Here is a 14162-nt window from a genome sequence, read left to right as displayed (position 1 = left end):
AGGCCATAATCTGCATGCTCTTTCTCAGGTACCCTAAAGATCTCTTGACTTCTACGTCAAGTACCCAGTTGCCTTAGTAACTCATCGTTTATCTTCAAATCCCAGCTTAAACATCATTTCTTCAGCAGTGATTACCAAGACTACAGGAATAGGTTAGTGTCACGAGTTACATGCTCTTACAGTAGCCTACTCCTTTTATTATTAGGTAGTGTTTGTCTTCTCCACTAGATTATAATTCACAAACACTTATAAACAGCCTACTTACTTCTGTATCTTTAGCAGAGACAGAGACATGGTATCATGTATATACACAGTACTTAACTATTAAACATTTGTTGAATGAATCAACCGTATCTTATCTGATTTCTAAGAAGCTCTTAACATTGTCTCTTCCTTGAAACTTCCCTTGGCTTCTAAAACATTACTCTTTCCTGATTTTCCTTACAGCTCTGCAGGTTCTCAATCTTTCATTGTTTCTCTCCTCCATGGTTTTATCCTTTTTCTTCTTTGTTTACAGCATATACTCTCCAGGGCAGTTTCATCCACACTACAGCTTTCACTATTATCACAGTGAAAACTCTCCAATTGATCTCTACTTTACCAAGTATTATAATAGATTAATGAATGACCTCCATTTCTCCTGATAAACATATTGACTGATGCTGGACGCTGTAAGTAACGACGAGTAAGCTCATCTGGTACATCAACACTTTTACTCCTAATAGTTGAGCTATATGTTGACAAAAATCAATTACTTTTTTAAAGAAAGACTCATTTTTTAGAGCAGTTTTAGGCTTATAGAAAAACTAAGTACAAATGGAGTTTCTCTACACAGACATCTACTTATTGGTTCTAGACTTCTGCAATAAAGCAAGTATCACAATAAAGTGAGTCCCACAAATTTTTTGGTTTCTTAGGGTATACAAAAGTTATGTTTACACTATAATGTAATTTATTAAGTGTGCAATAGCATTATGTCCAAAGAATGTACAAACCTTAATTTAAAAATATTTCATTGCTAAAAAATGCTAATGACCACCTGAGCCTTCAGTGAGTCATTTTACTCCCAGTAGAAATTCTTTCAAAATTGGAGTCAATTTTCTCAAACCCTGACACTGCTTTATCAACTAAGCTGATGTAATATTCTAAATCCTTTGTTGTCATTTCACCAATGTTCACAGCATCTTCACCACTTTCTTTGCTTATCCATAAGTAATAACCTCTCATCTGTTAAAGTTTGATCACGAGATTGCAAAAATTCAATCACATTTTCAGGCTCCACTTCTAATTCTCTTGTTATTTATACCTTATCTTCAGTTGGTTCCTCCACTAAAGTCTTTAACCCCTCCAAGTCATCCATGACGGTTGTTGGAGTCAACTTCTTCCAAACTCTTGACTTCCCACGAATTACAAATGTTCTTAATGGTATCTAGAATGGTAAATCCTTTCCAGAAGGTTTTCAATTTACTTTGCCCAGATGCATCAGAGAAATCACTGTCTATGGCAGCTATAGCTTTATGAAATGTATTTCTTAAATATTAAGACTTGAAAGTCAAAATTGCTGGGTGCAGTGGCTCATGCCTATAATCCCAGCACTTTGGGAGGCTGAGGTGGATATATCAGTTGAAGTCAGGAGTTCGAGGCCAGCCTGGCCAACGTGGTGAAACCCTGTCTCTACTAAATTACAAAAATTAGCTGGGCATGGTGGTGCATGCCTGTAATCCCAGCTACTCACGAGGCTGAGGTACGAGAATTGCATGAGCCAAGATTGTACCAGTGCACTCCAGCCTGGGGGACAGAGTAAGACTCCATCTCAAAAAAAAAAAAAAAAAAAAAAAAAAAAGGAAGTCAAAATTTCTCCTTGATCCAGGGGCTGCAAAATGCATGTTGTGTTAACAGCATGAAAAAAATATTATTGGCCGGGCACAGTGTCTCACATCTGTAATCCCAGCACTTTGAGAGGCCATGCAGGCGAATCACAAGGTCAGGAGTTCAAGACCAGCCTGGCCAACATAGTGACACCCCGTCTCTACTAAAAAAAAAATACAAAAAATTAGCCGGGCACAGTATTGGGTGCCTGTAATGTTAGCTATTCAGGAGGCTAAGGCAGGAGAATCACTTGAACCTAGGAGGCAGAGGTTGCAGTGAGCCGAGATTGCACCACTGCACACCAGTCCAGGTGACAGTGCGAGACATCTCAAAAAAAAGAAAACAGTATTATTCTCTTTGTACATCTCCATCAGAACTCTTGGGTGATCAGGTGCATTGTCAATGAGAAGTAATATTTTGAAAATCTTTTTTTTTTAAAGCACTGGGCTTAGGAAAAAAATGCTCTTAAATAGATGTGTAAGAGATGTGTGTTCAGTAAATGTGTGTTCAGTAAATCATGCTCTTACATAGATGCGCTGTCTTCCAGGCTTTGTTGTCCATTTATAGAGCGCAGGCAGAGTAGATTTAGTATATTTAAGGGTCCTAGGATTTTCAGAATGGTAAGTGAGCGCTGGCTTCGACTTAAAGTCAACAGCTGCACTAGCTCTTAACAAGAAAGTCAGCTTGTCCTTTGAAGCTCTGAAGCCCGGAGGTGACTTCTCTCCAGATACAAAAGTTCTAGATGGCATCTTCTTCCAATAGAAGGCTGTTTTGTCTACACTGAAAATTTAGCATAATTCATCAATTATCTTAACTAAATCTTCTGGATAAACTTGCTGAAGTTTCTACATCAGCACTTGCTGCTTTGCCTCATACTTTTGTTAGGGAGACAGCTTCTTTCCTTAAATCTCATGCAGCAACATCTGCTAGTTTCATGCTTGTTAATACAACATCCGTTCTTCCAACTTTCCTTGTGCAGCTTGTTCACCTCTCTCAGTCTACAAAGAATTGAAGAGTCAGGGTGTCACTCTGGATTAGGCTTGGCTTAATGAAGTGTTGTGGCTGGTTTCATTTTCAATCTGGACTACTAAAACTTTCTCTATATCAGCAATAAGCCTGTTTTGCTTTCTAATTATTCATGTGTTCACTGGAGTAGAACTTTTTATTTTCTTCAAGAATGTTTCCTTTGCATTCACAACTTGGCAATTTGGTGCAAAAGGTCTAGCTTCTGGCCTCAGGTTTTAACATGCCCTCCTCTGTATCTTCAGCAGAGAAAGCTTAATCATTTCTAGCTTTTGATTAAAAGTGAGAGATATACAACTCTTCTTTCACTTCAAAACTTAGAGGCCACTGTAGGGTTATTAATTTGCCTGATTTCAATATTGTTATGTCTTAGGGAATAGGGAGGCCGGTGGCGGGGGGCGGGGCGGGGGGTAGAGAGGGAGAGAGAGAAAGGATGGGCCAGTCTGTGGAGCTGTCAGAATGCATATAACATTTTTGCTTAAGTTTGCCCTCTTATATGGGCACTGTTTGTGGTACCCCAAAACAATTACAATAGTAACATCAAAAATCACTGATCACATCACCGTAACAGATATAATAATGCAACGTTTGAAATATTAATTGTAACAGAGACATGAAGTGAGGGCGTGCTGTTGGATAAATGGAGTCAACAGACTTATTCAATGCAGGGTTGACACAAGCCTTCAGTTGGTAAAAAATATACTCCCCGGGAAATGCAATGAGACAATGTATGCCTGTACTTTCCAGTTCCCCCATCATTAATATATTGCATTAATACGGTACATTTCTTACAATTCATAAATATTAATACACTATTATTAAATTCCACAGTTTACATTAAGGTTCACTCTCTGTGCTATAAAGTTCTATGGGTTTTAACAAAAGTATAATCTCTTGTCTCCACCATTACAGTATCATACAGAATAGTTTCATGGCCCTAAAAAAATAACCTGAGCTTCACCTATTCATCCCTTCCTTCCTCTATCCCCAAATCCCTGGCAACCACGGATCTAAATATTTATGGTCCACATAGTCTTGCCTTTTCCAGAATGTCACATACAGCCGACTCTTGAACAGCTGGGTTTGAACTGTATGGGTCCACTTATATGTATGTTTTCTTCCTCTCTGCCATCCCTGAAACAGCAAGACTAATCCTTCCTTTTGTTCCTCAGCTTACTCAACATAAAGATGACAAGGATGAAGACCTTTATGATAATCCACTTTACTTAATGAACAGCAAATACATTTTCTCTTCTCTCTGATTTTAATGTTTTCTTTTTTCTACCTTATTTTACTGTAAGAAGAGTATATAATACATACAACATGCAAAATGTATTACTTGACTGCTTATGTTATTGGTAAGGCTTCTGGTAAACATAGTCTATTAGCGGTTAAGTTTTGGAGGAGCCAAAAGTTAAAAGCAGATTTTCAACTGTCTGGGGCATTGGTGTCCCTAAACCTTAAGTTATTCAAGGGTCAACTATAGTTGGAATAATACATCATGTAGCTTTTTCAGACTGGTTTATTTTACTTAGCAATGTGCCTTTATGCTTCCTTTATGTCCTTTCATGGTTTGATAACCCTTTTCTTTTCATTGCTAAATAACATTCCATTATATGGATGTAGTACGGTTTATCTATCCATTCAATTCCTGAAGGACATCTTGGTTGCTTCCAAATCTTGGCAATTACGAACAAAGGTGCTGTAATATTAATGTGCAGGTTTTTGTGTGAACACGTCTTTTTTTTTTTTTTTTTTTTTTTTTTTTTTGAGGCAGAGTCTCGCTCTGTCGCCCAGGCTGGAGTGCAGTGGCACCATCTCGGCTCACTGCAAGCTCCACCTCCTGGGTTTACGCCATTCTCCTGCCTCAGCCTCCCGAGTAGCTGGGACTACAGGCGCCCGCCACCTCGCCCGGCTAGTTTTTTGTATTTTTTAGTAGAGACGGGGTTTCACCGTGTTAGCCAGGATGGTCTTGATCTCCTGACCTCGTGATTCACCCGCCTCGGCCTCCCAAAGTGCTGGGATTACAGGCGTGAGCCACCGCGCCCGGCCTTGTGTGAATATGTCTTAAACCAATTTGGGTAAATACCAAAGAGTGTGATTGTTGAGTCGTAAGACTATGTTTAGCTTTGTGAGAAACCACTAAACTGTTTTCTAAAGTAGTTGTACCATTTTGCATTCCAAACACATTTGCAACAAATGTGTTTTTGTTGTTCCACATCTTCTCCATCATTTGGTGTTGTCAATGTTTTCTTCAGTTTTCCTCATTCTAAAAGGTATGTAGGGATATCTCATTGTTTTAATTTGCAGTTCCCTAGTGACATATAATGTTGAGCATCTTTTCATATGGTCATTTGCCATGTGTGTATCATTTTAGATGTCTGTTCAGATCGTTTGCCTATCTTTAAATGGGGTTATTTTCTTATTTTTCAGTTTTAACAGTTCTAAATATATTTTAGATACAAGTCCCTTTTCAAACATGTGTTTGGCAAATATTTTCTTCCAGTATGTGAAGTGTCTTTTCATTCTCTCAACAGAATCTTTTGCAGGACACAAGTTTTCAGCTTTAATGAAGTCTCATCTATCAATTTTTTTTCTATGGATCACACTTTTGGTATTGTATCTAAGAATCAATTGTTTCATTCACAAACCTAACATGCTATTTGCACTGGTTATTAATTAAATACTATATAAAATTACCAAAATATGTGTGAAAACAGTTATTTTTCTGAAAATTAAATTTAAGTCTTTGGCAAAACTCAATGAAAGGAAGTCACTAAAAATACAGCTGTTAAATATGGATAATACAATTCTAAAAGATAGAGAAGTAATTTTAAAAACCCAGAAATATCCTGCAATCTATTTTAAAGAAATCAAAATGCAAATCCTACATGATATATTATAGGTGTGATGTATGCAAGGAAGATGATGAAAAACTTTAATCAGCATACTCATATTCAAAGTAGTAGTTCTGGCCCTATTCCAAAGACGAGTACATAAATATACACCTTTATTTTATTACATTTAACTTTAAAATGCTTAAGGTGCACATTTTAAATGCTTTTAAAGAATTCCTGATTTAACCAGACCTAATCTCTCCAGATTAGAGGCTTCCTTACCTCCTATTGATGAACCACGGGGCTCCTCATCTTATGAGGAGGAACCACTCTATCTGCCTCTTAGGGAGGACCATAAATATCTATTAAATTATTGTCTGCCATTAGGACCATCGGAAGGCTTTGAAGGAATAAGCATGTCAAAAGCCCTCACTACAACTAGCAGGCCTTCTTTCCAGCGTGCATCTTAGTGAACCCTAGAGCCTTAATGGCCACTAATCACTCACAAAGAGCCACTGAGACTTGTCTTAGCAATTAGGAAAACTTAGCAAATTCTACCTTTCCTTAAACCCCTATTTTCTTCAATTGCCTCCAAAAATGTACACCTCCCTGGTCATCTCTGCTTTCCCAGTTTTTCATTTTACAATAGTTTGCATTTCCCCTCTCCCATTTAATCTCCTTTCATATCCTTTCATGATGCCATTGCCAACTCTCAGATATTGGTTAATAAAACACGCTATAACCTCAATTATATCTTGAAATGCTCCTTTTCTTTAAAGAATCTGCTTTATCTTCCAATGTTCTCGAGTGAAAGTAATTCATGTTCTCAATCCCATGTACCTTAGAGTCAGTATGTTGAATCTATGACCCTCCCAGCCCAGTGTACTTTCAAGAGACCACAGTTCCTCTACTCTCATAAAATACTCCTATTCCCTCGAGGCTTGGCTATATGGCTGTACCATCTCTTATTACTTCTCATTACAGATATGTAACAAATTCATAGTCACCATCCTTTGGCCACAGAAAACATCACTGGCATCTTGCTCAAAGTCTTCTTTCTCTAAGCTCTGCTGTCATACTTAATTTTAATTTCAACAGCAACCTGTCTAATACCTAGACCACTCAGTTTTTTTTGCCTCATCTTTGGCGATAATCCTCTCTTACTAAAACCTATTTTTGCCGGGCGCGGTGGCTCACGCCTGTAATCCCAGCACTCTGGGAGGCCAAGGCGGGCGGATCACGAGGTCGGGAGATCGAGACCATCCTGGCTAACACGGTGAAACCCCATCCCTACTAAAAACACAAAAAATTAGCCGGGCGTGGTGGTGCGCACCTGTAGTCCCAGCTACTCGGAGGCTGAGGCAGGAGAATGGCGTGAACCCAGGAGGCGGAGCTTGCAGTGAGCCGAGATGGTGCCACTGCACTCCAGCCTGGGCGACAAAGTGAGACTCCGTCTCAAAAAAAAAAAAAAACCTATTTTTGTGGCGCAAGTATTTTCAACACATTTTTTTCTATGGCTTCCTTGAATCTTAGTCCATCAAGCAGATGCCTTTCTTCCTACTTTTAGAAACCCCCTTCTGTTTTTATTTCCTTCCCTATTTAGCTTAGATTATAGAGATCTTCATTTCTTCCACTCTACAGGAGTGGAATATACTCTGTTCTCTTGTCTCACTGTCTTTTCATAGCACCTTCCCAGAAAAGGCCCAACCCTGTGAAAAACTATGAGTTTTGTTTCTATATTTGCACCTAGGCAGCTGAGTGCTGCTAGGGGAGAAAATAAATTACATACTCAAGTAGTTTGTGCTGTTGTAAAATCATGGTGAATACCCTTAATGGGGCCCTTATCCCCCGCTTTGTCTTTTTTGAGGCAGAGCCTCATTCTGTTACCCAGGCTGGAGTACAGTGGTGCGATCTCAGCTCACTGAAATCTCCACCTCCCGGGTTCAAGTGATTCTTGTTTCTCAGCCTCCCAGGTACCTGGGATCACAGGTGTTTACCACCACGCCCAGCTAATTTTTGTATTTTTAGCAGAGATGAGGTTTTGCCATGTTGGCCTGACTGGTTGTGAACTCCTGGCCTAAAGTGATCCACCGGCCTCGGCCTCCCAAAGTGCTGGCATTACAGGTGTGAGCCACCAAGCCCAGCTGGGGTCCATATCACTTTGAAAATCTTCCTAATTATAATAGTTAACTAGCTCTCTTATTCTCCAAAAGACTATTTCTAACCTTTCCCATTAATTGTCAATTGTGTCTTCCCTATTCACTCAGTATATAATTCTGCCTTCAACTCAACTCCCTATCATCAAATCTGGAAAAGGACATGCATAATAATCTATAGCTTCAGAAAAATAGAAGAAATGTAGCAATGCAGTATTTGAAGAGATATAGGTGAGATTTTCTAAATGAGGAAAGACGCCAACCTAGATTGCAAAAGCCTAACAAATATGAAACAGGACAAAGAGAAATCGATAGTCAACATGCTATAGTGAAAGAAAAAGAGTATAAATAAGAGTTCCCATTTCTCCCTCCAACTGTACTCCCTATACCCTAACAATTTAGTGAGGACAAAAGGAATGTCTTCAAATTTCTTCATACTATACCTCCATCACTGTTCCCCTCCTCTGAAATAATGTCCAGTAGTCTCTCAAAAGCATTTTCAAAAGCAACAATTTTCTGGATTGCACCATTGCTTCTTGTTAGTGCCTGCAGTAGTAAGACGCCCTATACAGAAGAAAGAGAATGTTTAGTGTAGTACAACATTTTGAGACATTTTAAAATTACTTCAAAAATCACAGAATTTTAGAACTGGCAGGGATTTTGCAAGTCCAACTCCTTTACTTTATACATAAGGAAAACAAGAACAGAATAGTTAAGCAATTTGTCTCCCTAAGGTTATAAATCTCAAAGAGACAGAGACTAGACTAGAATCCTCATCTAACAATTCCTAGGTCAGTTATCTTTCAACTTTATGATATAAATACGCTAGAATTCCTTTATATTCATTAACCACTACATAGCTTTCATTGCAGCTTAAGAGTTGAGCATGAAAGTATCTGTCTCAGGAATGTCACTGCACATGCTTCAAAATAGTAATAATGAAAAACTTGCAATTCAATAACATAAATCAACGAACACCACCAAATTCTAGTAGAGAAAGTTCAGAAATTCTTGTAAATATCTGGCCTCCAAATCCCCAAAACTTGATTCTAAGTCAAAAGAAAAAAGGAAGATGAAAATTGATGCTTTACGAATGGCATGTCCAACACAAGACAATTCACAGCAGCCTTTGCCTCTGACTTCCAGTTTTTCTCAGCTCCTGGTAAGCTGGATATAGTTTACATATTTTATAATCTCTTTATCATTCAAGAAAAACTCACTATTCCCATTTTTGCTTATTTTGGTATTAAGCAATTTATGAGCCCCTAAGTGTTAAATAATAGCATGATGGTAAAAGAGACAAGAAATATTTTACGAAAAAAGCACAGATATTATTGTAGAGGAAGAAGAATAGCAAATAGGTAATAAAAAAGTCCCACAGAGGCAAACCAGCTGTTGGCTATCAGTACTGAGTAGGTAAGTATTCATATAAGACAAAAAATGCCCATGACTTTATTGGGCTTATTCCACTCATTTTCTTGTCAACTTTCAACATTAATATGGGAGAAAAAGGTGAAAAGTTATTTTTGGATGTCAAATTCTCCCACTTAATGCTGCCAATTGCAGTTTAACTACTAACAAAGAGAAGAAGAAATACAGTGGAGAAAACATTTAGGCTCTGAGTTAGATAAAGTGGGTTTAAAAACTGGTTGCCCAAACACTGCCTGTTCCTCAAAAACTAATGAAAAAAACAAAACAAAACAAAAAAAAACTGGTTGCCCTACTGACTAGTTGTGCCAACTTTAAGCAAATTACATGAATTTATAGTATACTCATGTAATATCTCTGTCACAGGTTTTTATAAAGACTAAAGGAGATAAGTTCTACAGAACCCACTAGCTTTCAAGGTCTTAGTATATTTTAGTTTCTTTTCTCTTTATCCTCTTGAATAGGTTTATCAAAATAAAAATACATGGTTACAAAACATGCAAAAACCAAAAACCTAAATATTACAACAAAAACAGAACTTAATCTGCGATCATAAAATTAATAAAAACCAATATAAATAGACATGTATTTCTCCGTCTCAAATAAAAGTTGAGGAAAAAAGGTTAGGAGCAGAATAAAAAGGTAAAGAGTTAAAGGAAAACAGGAGATTTCAGAATTAATTCAGTTATTATTATTATTTTTTTGAGACAGAGTTTCTTTCTTGTTGCCCAGGCTGGAGTGCAATGGCACAGTCTCGACTCACTGCAACCTCCGCCTCCCAGGTTCAAGTGATTCTCCTGCCTCAGCCTCCCAAGTAGCTGGTATTACAGGTGCCCGCCACTTTGCCCAGTTAATTTTTTGTATGTTTAGTGAGACGGGATTTCACCATGTTGACCAGGCTGGTCTCAAACTCCTGACCTCAGGTGATCCACCCGTCTCGGCCTTCCAAAGTGCTGGGATTACAGGTGTGAGCCACCACGCCTGGCCTAATGCAGTTATTTTTAAAGAGCACTTTTATATCTGAAAATGAAAATAAGTGGTAATGAAATTAAATGATGTGGGGAGATGTAATTTATGATTTGCATGATATCCTCTTATTTAAACTGTGGGACATGAAAAGAACAGAAGCTTTAAAGATACACAATCAGATTTTAGTCAAGGAAAGATATCCCAAATTCCTAATAGATAGATAACTATTTAAGTAAGACAATTCTTAAAACATGACATTTAAATACTAAAGATAAAAAATGTCCTTCTCGTAAGTTACATACTATATTAAGTTCACTACCTATAATACTGAATCGATACACATATTACAAAATTTTAAGTACAACAAATTTTAAAAACTGTATCCATAGACTGAGTTAAGAATGTTTCAGTTTTGTCTCTGCTTTGTCATTAACCAGTTATAAGGCTAAGAGCAATCCAAATGATATTTACTAAGACTTATGATGAAAAACTCGTAGGGCCAATACCATAAATAAAAAGATGAGTAAGATATGGCTAACAAAGAACACTTAACTTCACTTGGTTCTGTGGGTCTTGGGCATTTCACTATAAATATGGAGACTTAATTAGCTTGATATGATCTCCTAGCTCCAGAATTTAATTTTTCTAATTGCTATTTTAAGTATTACATAATTTTTATGAAGTTATAGGTAACAATAGAGAAAAATGCTTATGCAACAAAACATACAGCATCAATACAAAAATATTCACTTATATGCAAATATAAAATAAATCAGAATGGAAAATAAGTCCACAGCAAATCATGCTTCATGATTAACAAGGCAAATCCTTAGAAATACACACTCAATCAAATAAGGGTGAGGATTCCAAACATAATGCTTTGTTGGGTTTACACAGTTCAATGTCTGGAGGTATCTCCTCTACTCTTTAGGAGGAAAAGGAAATTCTGGAGGTAGAGTTTGGTGTCAAATACAACCTTTCAGCAGATAGTATAAGAAATCCTAAACTAATGAAAGAAATAAATTTGAACGGCAAAATGGTTTGTCTAACCCAAAATACTGGATAGCCAGAAAAGAATGAAACAATGTGGCCTTGTATACAACTTTAAAAGGTCATTACTCCAGCCAGGCTCAGTGGCTCATGTCTGTAATCCCAGCATCTTGGGAGGCCGAGACGGGAGGACTGCTCGAGCCCAGAAATTCAAGACAAACCTGGGCAACATAGAGAGACCCCCATCTCTAATTTTGAATTAAAAAAAAATTTTGTTTTTTTAAAGTCATTACTCCAACTTTCTAACTCTAACTTCCTAAAACTCAACAACAAGGATATGCGAGAGAAAAAAAAGCCACATATTTTTGTATTTCTTTTTCAAATTTAACTTACATCATTACGTATAACTTCCCTGGAATCCGCTAGTAAGTCCATCAATCTTGAAACACCTAGAACATACAACCATGTGAAAAATGCTGGCAGACCAAAAATACAAATAGTGACTCAAATTATTAACAATTTACTAACACACCATTTCAGTCCCTTTCTCTAGGAAATGATACTCATGTTTTAATCAAAATAATATAAAACAGGTAAGTCACTTACCCATAGGACTGACTAAAATAATTTGTTGCACCTGAGGCCCTAGTTGTTTTAAAAGAGAAGTAAGGAGCTTCACACCAGGCCAGCGGACATGGAAATCAAACTCCTGCAATATGAGAATTTAAAATATTTAACATCTATAATTCACATTTTCAAGAAAAACATCTTTTCCACTAATAGTAATTTGTACCAGAAACTACAAGTAAAACATGCAAGTTTAGCATACTTTAAGTGATTACATAGTTCTTGAAACATGCATGTGGATCTCTTGTTATAATACAATAAACTTCACTACCTACAAAGATATATACATGTTACTTCCTCAATAACAACCAAAAGGCAACAAAAGCAGCTTTATTAAGATGACAAAAACATCAAGGTTCCCTATTTACCTCCAATAAAGATAACAGAAGAGTGACATTTTCTTGCTGCTTAATGAAAATTTCTGTAAATTGGCTTCCCAAATCTTCACTCTGTCTTGTGGAATTTTCTTCTGTAATATTCAAAAATAAAGAATCTCAATTTAATAGTAGGTTATTTTAAATTATCTTTTCATTGAAGAGTTAAGCGTAAATGATAATTTTCCTGGTAAACAATTCAACACTGGAACAGTGTGGCTGGCAGCAATATCACAATTATTATGTAAAGCTATATCCTTAAAATAATGTTCAAATTCATTTAAATACATTTTATTGGTTAAATATTTAAATATGATATCAAAAAAAGGATATTTAAATATTCATATTTTCTCAAGGACATTTGTAAGTTACCCTTCTATTAGTGCATAAGGAAACAACTTGGGATAGAAATAGTCTATCTAGAATGTGGTAGTGGTTACACTTTTGTATACTTCTGCCCAAACTCAGACTACAATTCAGACTAAATTTTATTGTATATAAGTTGTATCTCAAAACCCTTGTCCCCAAAACAATATTGAACATATAGTCCTTGCTGATTGTTAGTGTTACTGGGTTAAATAATTTAATTATGAAATTAAACCAATCTACTCCAGATTTCTCAGTATCTTTTGCATATATATCTCCTACAAAATTCTTTGGCAATAAAATCAGAATTTGACATCTAATTTCTTTATTGTTTAAAGGATTTTACATTTGTCTTTAGTGTTTAAATGTCTTTTAATTATTTGTTGTTTCAATGTACTACGTCAAAAAAAAAAAAAGTAAAAGATCACAAAAAATGAAAGCAACAACTGCCAAAGCAAATTACTTAAGATCTGCCTGTATTATAAACTCAAATTAGAGATGCAAGCATACTACTTCCCATTCTCTCACTCACACCAGACACAGCTAATTAATCACAGCACTGGCTGAGCATCAGAATCCTTTTCCATATAGTACCCCAGTAAGTGACTATAAGCCAATGGAGCTGGCAGTCAAGATCAAACCCATTATCCCTCAGAAAGTTCTTTTCTAAATGTGAGAAAAAAAACCCAGCAGATGACAGGAAAAGCAACAATCCAAGATTGACAGTCAGACAGTCATAATCCCATCTAATTGTTTACAGAGGAAAAAGAAGAGACCAAAAGTAGAAATGAAATGTTTTCCAACTGATTAATTACCTAAATATGCTGGGTTTATCCTTCAGAAACTCCAAGAAATATTTCTCTTAAAGAATTCACTGCTTTTGAGCCTGAAAATCATATTATTTAAACAACAACAACAAAATACTTCAGTTTTAAAAGGATTACTCTGGTTGCTATGCTGAGAACAGAATGTCACTGAGTAAGGAAAAAAGGGAAACAGGTCAGGAAGCATTACCAAGATAGTCACGTGAAGGTGGCTTAGACCTTAGATGTCATAATTTTTATTACAAGGGAATATGATTTGCTGACATGTTGCACAGAGGAGTGTGGAGAGTCAGGAAGAAAGAAAAGGAAGAGTGATTCCAAGCTTTTGGTCTAGAGAACTAGAAGGATAGGGTTGCCATTTACTGAGACTGGAAACACTATGGGAGAAGCAAGCTGGAAGTATACAGAGAATCAGAACTTTAGTTTTGGACATATAAAGTTTGAGATATCTTATAAAAATCCAAGTGGACATACCAAGTAAGAAGCTGGATAAATACTAACATAGATATCAGTGGAGAAGTCTGTGTTGGATACACATATTAGAGTGGTAAACATATAAATGATATTTAAAGTCACAAGACTGGATGACAAAGTGCAACTACAAAAACCTTATAGCTAACATCATACTTAATGGTGAAAGACTGAATGTTTTCCTCTTTAAGATCAGAAGGAGGCAAGAATGTCCAATCTCATCAATTC

General features: G+C 36.6%; 1 protein-coding gene across 2 annotated transcripts in view; it reads right to left on the bottom strand.

The window, feature by feature from the left end:
• USO1 (USO1 vesicle transport factor) overlaps positions 1-14162 on the bottom strand; it is a 91001-nt gene that overhangs the window by 30844 nt on the left and 45995 nt on the right. For both annotated transcript variants that reach the window (XM_050790832.1, XM_050790833.1), the window contains exons 5-8: positions 12268-12368; positions 11879-11981; positions 11666-11721; positions 8329-8449 (exon numbers count right to left, since the gene is read on the bottom strand). In XM_050790832.1, the coding sequence (XP_050646789.1) occupies positions 8329-8449; positions 11666-11721; positions 11879-11981; positions 12268-12368 (381 nt within the window). The remainder of the gene's footprint in view (positions 1-8328; positions 8450-11665; positions 11722-11878; positions 11982-12267; positions 12369-14162) is intronic.

The sequence above is a fragment of the Macaca thibetana genome, chromosome 5 (assembly GCF_024542745.1).
Source record: "Macaca thibetana thibetana isolate TM-01 chromosome 5, ASM2454274v1, whole genome shotgun sequence".
Lineage (NCBI taxonomy): Eukaryota > Metazoa > Chordata > Mammalia > Primates > Cercopithecidae > Macaca > Macaca thibetana.
The sequence above is the reverse complement of the archived record's forward strand: the minus strand, read 5'-3'. Positions and strand labels throughout refer to the sequence as shown.